This window comes from Fragaria vesca, linkage group LG7, assembly GCF_000184155.1.
Source record: "Fragaria vesca subsp. vesca linkage group LG7, FraVesHawaii_1.0, whole genome shotgun sequence".
In the NCBI taxonomy this organism is placed as follows: Eukaryota; Viridiplantae; Streptophyta; class Magnoliopsida; order Rosales; family Rosaceae; genus Fragaria; species Fragaria vesca.
Genome location: NC_020497.1, coordinates 10,443,850 through 10,453,234, shown reverse-complemented (window position 1 = coordinate 10,453,234; position 9,385 = coordinate 10,443,850). Strand labels below are relative to the sequence as shown.

At 36.4% G+C, this 9,385-nt stretch overlaps 1 protein-coding gene across 1 annotated transcript in view; it reads right to left on the bottom strand.

Moving 5' to 3' along the window:
• Positions 1-8,186: 8,186 nt before the first annotated feature.
• Positions 8,187-9,385, bottom strand: part of LOC101298754 (probable peptide/nitrate transporter At3g54450-like) — an 8,366-nt gene continuing 7,167 nt past the window's right edge. Inside the window, exon 5 of the mRNA XM_004308541.1 lies at positions 8,187-9,030. Coding sequence (XP_004308589.1) covers positions 8,187-9,030 — 844 coding nt within the window. The remainder of the gene's footprint in view (positions 9,031-9,385) is intronic.

Below are 9,385 nucleotides of genomic sequence, written 5' to 3'. Positions count from 1 at the left end.
TGGATTATTTGGCTTAATTATTACTTTGAGCATTTTAACATGTGGGACACGTTATTAAATTTAATTTATTTCTTTTCTCTTGGAATTTCCCAGTACGGTTGGGAATCGTACTTATGTTTTAAAGATGAGTTTCGGGAAAACTCACATGAAATTATATTTTCCTTTCTTATGCCATATTTGGTGGATTATATGATGTCAATGTTAATATGTCGTTCCACCTTTCGAGGTGATGTGACTCTCACGTTTCAAGTGGGGTCACGCAAGCCCTTTTCACTCTAGTGGTGTTGTGATCACTACCAGAAGAAAAGCTTCAGCCGACGAAAAATAAAAAACCAGGCCGACGAATTTTTTTTTCGTCGGCTAATTTAAAATTTTCGTCGGCTATGGTCAACTTTAGCCGACGAAATTAATATTTCGTCGGCTGAATAATTTTTTTCATCGGCTATAGTCTGTGAACTTTAGCCGACGAAATTTTAAAAAGTTGAGCCGACGAAAAATATAATTTCGTCGGCTAAAGTGCCTTATATTTGCAGATCTGGACAACAACTCATCTGGAAAAAAAAACTATACGTAGAACCTTCAAACGCAAAAAAGTCGTGAAATAAGATATGACCATAATGGTGAAATACGTCTACGGTTGAAAAATCACGGTATTCCGGTAAAGTCTCGGTGCCGATAGTTGCGGTCAATGCAATTTACTCTTATTATTCACTATGCTGCAGATTTGGCATTTGGTGTCTGATTGACTATTGTGATACCTTTCCAGAAGCGTAACGACGCTACGAGTCAAACTCATCGCCAATGCCATGATGTATAGGCCTTTTTGGCCATCCGAGTCCGTTTAGGGCTTCAAAATGCAGTTTTCTTATTTTTGATTAGAGTTAACCGTTTGGATCGAGCCCTTAACGTTGTCGAATCCAATTGAATTTTTTACCATAGACATCTTTCGTCATAATGATCATATCTGACGGTCTAATTTTGGTTTGTGAATTTTAGTCATCGGAATCACAACGTGTCTACTATTTACCGTTATTATTCCCTATGGGGGAGCCTAATCATCAGAAGGTAAATGTCTCAAAATTTTTATATGGGCAGTTGCGTCTCATCTACGTGAGAGTTTTTTGTGTGGAAGGTTTGACCAAACTACGTAATATAGAGGGAGATATGAGCGTTTTCGTGTGATAAGTGACGATGGATTAGGGTTACCCGTTTCGATCGAGTCCTTAACGTTGTCGGATCCAGCTGAATTTTTTACCATAGACATCTTTCGTCATAATAATCATATCTGAGGGTTGAATTTTGGTTTGTGAATTTTAGTCATTGGAATCACAACGTGTCTACTAATGTTGTATAACTTGTTTAGTAGGTTATACAACTTTGTGAACCAACTCTATATAGGAAGCAAAATTATCAAAAATCTCGTGAAATAAGATGTATTCAGAATGGTGAAATACGGCTATGGTTCAAAAATCACGTAAATCGGGTAAAGTCTCGGTGCCGATAGTAGCGGTCAACCCTATTTACCATTATTATTCCCAATGGGGAGCCCTATCGTCGGAAGGTAAATGTCTCAAAATTTTTATATACGCGGTTGCGTCTCATCTACGTGAGATTTTTTCGTGTGGAAGGTTTGACCAAACTACGTAATATAAAGGGAGATATGAGCGTTTTCGTGAATTTATAGACTTTAGCCGACGAGATATTAAAAAAGTCGTCGGCTAAGGTCAAAAAATTTCAAAATTTTTTGGGCGGTAAACCAAAGTTGGAGGAAAATTTTCAAAGGACTTTAGCCGCCGAAAATATATGAAAAGTCGTTGGCTAAAGTCGAAAAATTTTCAAAATTTTCAACCAAATTTTTTTGGCGGTCAACCTAAATTTTCAAAAGAGTTTAGCCGACGAAAATAAAGAATTTCGTCGGCTAAAGTTCTTTATATAGGCGAAGATGGATGGTAAGAAGTCTATTATCTGCCAGATTTTCTTTTCGGCCTAGCTCCGCCGTTAAGCCACCGGAGACCGCCACAGTTGTCCCAAAAGCTTCGCCGTCGTCTCTACTTCATTGCTGGATAGGTGGTGCATCGAGTGGCGCCGCCGTGAGGGATAAATCGAGCTCTAAAACTCCGCCGGTTCGGATTCAGTGTCGATCGAATTTCTCCTTCCTTAGGTCACCATTTGGTGAGTTCTATATATGGATAAGTTGAGTTTGATTAGTACTACATTCCCCTAGAATTTGGTAGCTCGATTCGGTTTGTGTGAAGAGAATCGAAGATTTGAAGTTTTTAGGGTTTAAAATTGGGGATTTTTATATTTTGAGTCGATTGACATGTTTAGGCTTAGAATTGAGCTTCGACTTCTTCTAGAAAGTTGTTCGAAATGTTGAGAGGAAGATTCTGTCAAATTTTGGTCGTGATTGGAGGTGGCCGAAAGTTTCTGTCAGTTTTTTTTCAAAACCCAGCAACTTTAGCCGACGATATTTAAACACTATATTCGTCGGCTATAGTATTTTTTAATTTTTTTTATAAGGTTTAACCGACGAATTATACCACAATTCGTCGGCTATAGTTATTTTTTAATTTTTTTATAAGGTTTAGCCGACGAAATATACTATATTTCGTCGGCTATAGTTATTTTTTTAAATTTTTTATAAGGTTTAGCCGACGAAATATACTAAAGTTCGTCGGCTATAGTTATTTTTTAATTATTTATTACACACTTTAGCCGAAAAATATCTTAATTGTTTCGTCGGTTAAAGTCTAGGAAAAAAACCGACGACATGTTTTTCGTCGGCTAACTGTGGGACTTTAGCCGACGAAAAAACAAATTTCGTCGGCTAAAGTCATCACAGACGACCTTTTCCCGACGAAATCTTAGCCGACGAATTAAGTTAATAGGCCGACGAAACTTTTTCGTCGGCTAAAGTGCTTGTCCTGGTAGTGGATGTTGCCGGCGGCATCACGCAAGCCATGTGCCCTATCCGTCAACTCGACGTGAAGGTACAAGGAGTATGGGAGTACTATGCCTAGGAGGCAACCGAGTCTAGGAGATTCACTTATATGGCCATATAGGATATTTTATTTGAGTTGTTAATTTGACTAGCGGGGCTAGTCCATTATTTTGGAAGTTTCTTATATGAGGAATCCGTTTATTTTTCTTATTGCTTTATGACTAGCGGGGTTAGTGTGAATTTTGTTGAGATTATAATATTTGAATGCATAGAAATTCTTAAATTCCGTATAAATGGAAAAGCATATAAAATTTGATTTTGTATTATTTTGTTCGTGGATACATATTAATTAGTTTATTTTTCGTTCACTCACGCTAACGTTTTTAAATGCTTTTTCCTGGGCCCTTTGTTTTCAAATGCCCAGATTGCAGAGCTCATGTTCGGTTTTCCTAGAAGTTGAGGCATAATTTTCCCGCTGCTCCTTGCTGATCGTAGGTTACCTGTTAACCTATGTGTAGTTGTTTTATTTTCCTTCCTTAGTGCTCTGAGAACCATGGGATTATGTAAATTAAGTTGAAGTGTTTTTTTTTAGGTCTATGACCCAAGTAGAGAGTTTAATCTAGGTTGACGTTCATGTTTAATTAATGCAGTTGAATATTTGGTTTGGTTGTTTAAGTACTGCTATAACTTGGTTCTTGTTGTGGGGAGTGAAGGACTCCAGAAGTGGTGGTTGATTATTATAGTTGAACCATGGGATTATGTAAATTAAGTTGAAGTGTTTTTTTTTAGGTCTATGACCCAAGTAGAGAGTTTAATCTTGGTTTGGTTTGGTTTTTTCATGTTTAATTAATGCAGTTGAATATTTGGTTTGGTTGTTTAAGTACTGCTATGACTTGGTTCTTGTTGTGGGGAGTGAAGGACTCCAGAAGTGGTGGTTGATTATTATAGTTGAAGTGTTTCAGTTTTATTTCAGGACGGGTTGTCCATTTTTAGGGGAGGTTATGCCGAAATTTCGGTATAATCTCTTTTAAGAGTGGACCCTACAAGACTTGCCTGTTTTACTGTGTGTTTTTAGGGCGAGTCTTGTCAAATATCACACTTGACCCATTTTCTAAGATTCTATGCTAGCATTTAACGTCCAAATTGAATGAAATCTTAACAAATAGGCCTGATTGATGAAAATTGGAAAATTTAGGGGCAAATTTTCAAATTTGAGAGAACATAGACTAAAATGAAGTTAACCTCAAACCTCAAGAGGTAAACTGAATTTAATCTTTTTTTTTAGTCGAACATTCTTCAATGGTATGAAAATTCTTGTAACAACTCATCTGAAATAGCCATGTAATTTAATGAACATTTTGATAGGATTATTTTTATGCAACATGAGTGCCCTGTCACATAAAGTGAGATGGAAAAAATATGGCTCGTTTAACATTTACACAATATAATGTAGTTATATTGGAGGTCATCTGTCTTAAGACATAAATCACAATTGATTCGATTCAATTATAGCGAAAACCTACAATTGACAGTACAACAATATGTAAATTTTCCTTTTCTGTTTTTGGAACAACCAAGTTCGTATACGCAACATATTCGACTCTTTCAATATGAAAAAACTTAAAAATCAAAATTTCCTTTTTATAGTGGGAATGACCAAACCTGTATTTGATTTTCTCTAATTACTCAAAATAGTACTTGTGTTTCCTTGAACGCATCAAACACCAACGAACACTTCTTTATTTTGGCTTGACAAAATGATCATAAAGGCTTTCAATTTCATCACCACTGAGCTCACTTCACATCATCGTTTAAACCCACCAGTTAACCATCATCATTACAATAATATTCACATATCTGTCCAACCTGGGAACTCCAACCTGTAGCTTGGGTTTGACCCCATTAGATTCCTTCCCCTTCAACTTTTTGTATGGACAAGAATAGGCGAATTATCCTCAAAATAGAAGTAAAAAGTGGATCTTATACTGGGAAAATTCTAGTACGGTGATGGGTATGCTATACTTACTCGATTCCTAGGTAAAATTCAGCCGGAGGGATATCCGGTGAACTTTCAACCGGGCTATTGGGATAACATTCAGGTCATAGGATTGGGACCGAGACTTTTTTTTTGTGAGCAAGTAAACAATTACTTAAATATTACAACTGTGTGAGTCGAACTCATAACCTCATACTTTTAAGAATTTTTTTTAACAATTATGAATAAATCATCATTTCTATTAGTTGTTAACTGTTATCTGATATGGTGAACAGTTTAGTTTAAAAGTGAAAAAATACAACTAAATTAGAAAGAAAATAAAATAAAATAATTTTCTCAAATGAGAAAAAGAGAAAGTAATTACAAAATGGCATAATCCAGTCCTTATTGCCTTTCAACTTTGGTATAAACTATAACCATTTTTGCATTGTATCATTTTGGCGAACATTTACGTTCTGGTCATTTTTGCACGTTCCGTTTATTTTTGTTCGTTCCAGTTATTTTACCTCTGTGGGAGCCAAAAATAATTCCCACAAATATTTAAGACAAATTAAATAATACTAAACAAAGCTAGACCAACCTTAATTAAATCAAAGTACTAAACACATAGTACCTATTTTGTACACAGTTGCAACATAACTATTACGGTTGTGAATTTGTGATAGTCCTAAACAACTTCACTCCTTGCAACCAACCTTAATTAAATCAAAATACCAGTGTTACATACAATCAGATGATTAGAGAATAAGCTTGTTTACATGCTTAATTACTACGATTTCCTCCATACAAAATCTACACAGCCATCTTATTGAATATGACCAATCAGATGATACAGTTTTGCACTTCTGCAACAAGCGTCTAGTATGCTTATGCTACATGTGTAATATAACAACCGGAGTAGAGAAAAAAAGGGTAGGAATAGTTGTCCATGACTCCAAAATAACGACCTCCAAAGAGAGAAAGAATTTTTGTAGGGCCCTCAATATCAGAGTGAATTTTTATAAAAGGAACAAGATTTCTATTAAGGCAATTGAATATGAAACACAGTGATTCTTGGCTACTTCACAAATGTCACAATAAAAATATGAGTCGTTGACACCCGAAAATGATCGAGGTTGCAACTTTCTAAGTTAACTGAAGTTTAGATGACCTAAATGACGATGACTTAACCTAACAGCTTTCTTAGCACTCTCGACTCCATTGACTTGATTAGCTTGACCAAAAAAATGCTTATACTTCTCTCTAGTCAATATCAGATCCAAGTAATATAATTTTCCCCTTCTACCACCATAACCAAGAATCCACCGAGTCAGAATGTCCTAAAACACACAAAATGACAAATATAAGGTGACAATATATACATGTAAGGGCGAGAATAATCTGGCTAACAAATAGAAGATTATATGCTAACGAAGGAACAACCAACACAAGATCTTGGGTTAATATATCAGATAGGATAACAAAGCATTCTCTGGTTCCAGAGTTGGAGTACCAACCTATTGACACAATTTTTGAGAGGAAGGTTGTAGCTTACTATTCAAAGTAACCTTACCATTCATACCTGAATGTGCTACATTAGCGAAGACATTAGATGGTTGCTCTTCCTCTATTGTAGAAAATGCAGCCATTTCTCAAGTTTTGTAATTTTGAACCATTGACTGAGGTGATTTTTGGGACTGTCATTTGAGTAACGATTTCAATTCGGTGATGATACAGAAATTCAGTGGTAGTGTGGTGCGATGATTTGATGCTGATTCAAGTTCGAAATTCAAAGTTTCAATGATGGTTCGATTTCAATAGTGGTAATACACATCAATCTGCGGTGTTATTTGGGATTTGGGTTTCAGGTAATTTCAGTTTCGAGTTTCAAGAGATATGAGGCAAGTTCAAAAGATTGAACTTGCTCTGATACCAAGTAGAAAAATAAGAATTTAATGTGTTTGGAATGCTTCAATATATTATTCTCCATAGAAGAGGTTTATATATAGATACAAGAGTATTTTTAATAGGAAAAATATCTACCAACTATACAGAATATATAACCTAATAAACGTACACATACAAGAAAAATGTATATTTACAAAATATTCTACACATTGCTGCCCTTAGTAGAGAGGAGAAGGATCTATCAGAGGTGGGTCGAATCCTAGAAGATTGTAAAGCTTATATGTCGGCTTCTATTAGAATTCGTCACATCTATAGAGAAGCAAATAGTGTCGCCGATCGGTTGGCGCACCTTGATGGCTTGGGTGTACTTGATGATATTTGGTTAGGGAGACTCCTGCTATTATTCAGGACGTTCTTTACGAAGATATTAGTCATATTAATTATGTAGCTCGGGGTCCAGGTTTTATGTCCCCCCGACACAAAATACTATTTTTATTAATGAAATAAATGAAACCGGGCGTGGGGTCGAGTCTCCCAGCTAGGCTGGGTTCCAAACTCTTTTCAATATCTAAATTGGATGAAATTTGCAAGAATGGTCTACACACTATATTCTAGACACTGAACGGTGAAGATGTGAAAATGTGACCTGAAAGTGAGCGAAATAAGGAGCACCACACTTTAATTTCAAAACGGTGTCCCACTCTGGAAATGAACTGTATATATATATATATAGGCTTTCTCTGCTACACACGTTCGTATTTATTCTTATGGTGTGGATTTCCACTTTAGACTCACTTTTCAATCTAATTTTCACATTTCCACCGTCTTGTCTTTAAATACTAATGTATAGATCATCTCTGCAAAATTTCAGCCAATTTGGTTGTCATTAAGGCACTCAAACTCGATTAAACCAATGGATGAATGGATGAACATAATTCTGTCAAACTTGAACCGTTCATGTTTATAACAGAAAAATGCAGTTTTGAGTGCCTTAATGATAACCAATTTGGCTGAAATTTTATAGAGATGATCTATATATTAATATCTAAAGACTAGACGGTGGAGATATGAAAATTCGATTGAAAAATGAGTCTAAAGCAGAAATCTGCACCGTAAAAATAAATGCGGACTTGTGTAGCATAAAAAGCATATATATATATATATATATGAAGGATGTAAAGAGGACCTCTTTAAACTTGATTATAATTAATCTGATAATGTTTGATATAGAGCAAACGATCGAAGGAAGTCTCCTTACTAGTTACTAGTACTAGTACTAATCATAACCACACCACCATCGATAGTAGTTGGCATAAGTACATTTTGTTTCACTAACGATGCCATGATTTGTTCTTAAAGCTTTTACACCTCATTTGATGCTTCCCCTACAACTCTCTTGTAAACAAATCGGTTTGCAACCCATATATAAACACCAAAAAATAAAGCACTTAGTCCCGCAAGCACCCAGTAGAAGTCATCAAGGTGAGCGCGATTAAGGTTGTTACCTAACCATGGCTCACCAGAGTTTCTGCTAAAAGTTTCCACCAAAGATATGATGAAGCTACTGAGAAAGCTTCCAACTCCAAGAATACTGATGTATGCTGCAGCTCCCAAGCTTCTCATTGCATCTGGCATTTGATCATAGAACAACTCTTGGAGTCCTACAACGGTGAACGCATCCGACAAACCTGTGACAATGAATTGTGGGAGTAACCACCAGACACTAATTGGTACTATTGCTTTCGGGTTGTCCATGAGGTTATTATCTCTAGCAACACCAACCCTTTTAGCTTCCACTAGAGCTGCCACAACCATGTTGATTACGGACAAGAATAGGCCAACACCAATTCGTTGCAGTACCGTTATGCCTGCGGGATGTCCTGTGACCTTTCGTGCTGTCGGAACAATAATTCGGTCGTAAATTAGGACGGTAGTTACGATCATGATGCCAACTACGGCTTGAAGTGATGCAGGGGGGAACCTGAACTTGGGTCCAATAGATCTGATCATCGTAGAACCTTGTTTGATGAAGTAGGTGTGGAGTTGAGATTGAACTGCGTGAAACATTAGGCAGCTCAACCATATGGGAATTAGGCGGACAACAAGCTTCACTTCTTCCACATGATTCAGAGAGCACAACCTCCAAGGATTTCTCATTTTGCTTGATGCATCATGTTCATCAACGATCATTGCCTTGTCCAAAAGTCTGAAATGATGTAGCCGTTAACATTCTTCTCCACAAAGTGATACAATAAACATTGTTGCCATACTTTAAAAATGATATAACATTTCTTCGAATAATAACAAAATGATGAAGGATAAAGTGTAGAGACAAAGAGATAGCAAGAGAATCATCATCTTATTCATTGATAGGAGCCCTTTATATAGGGAATTACACAATACCAATATGGTAAGGATATGAATACATAGATCTAGTCTAACTACATATCCTATTGGCATAAGGCCAAGGCACACATAGAGAATATCCTAGAACACTCCCCTTGTGCCGCGCGCTGATATGCCGATGGTACTGATCTGTTGCCTCGTCAAAAACCTCGTAC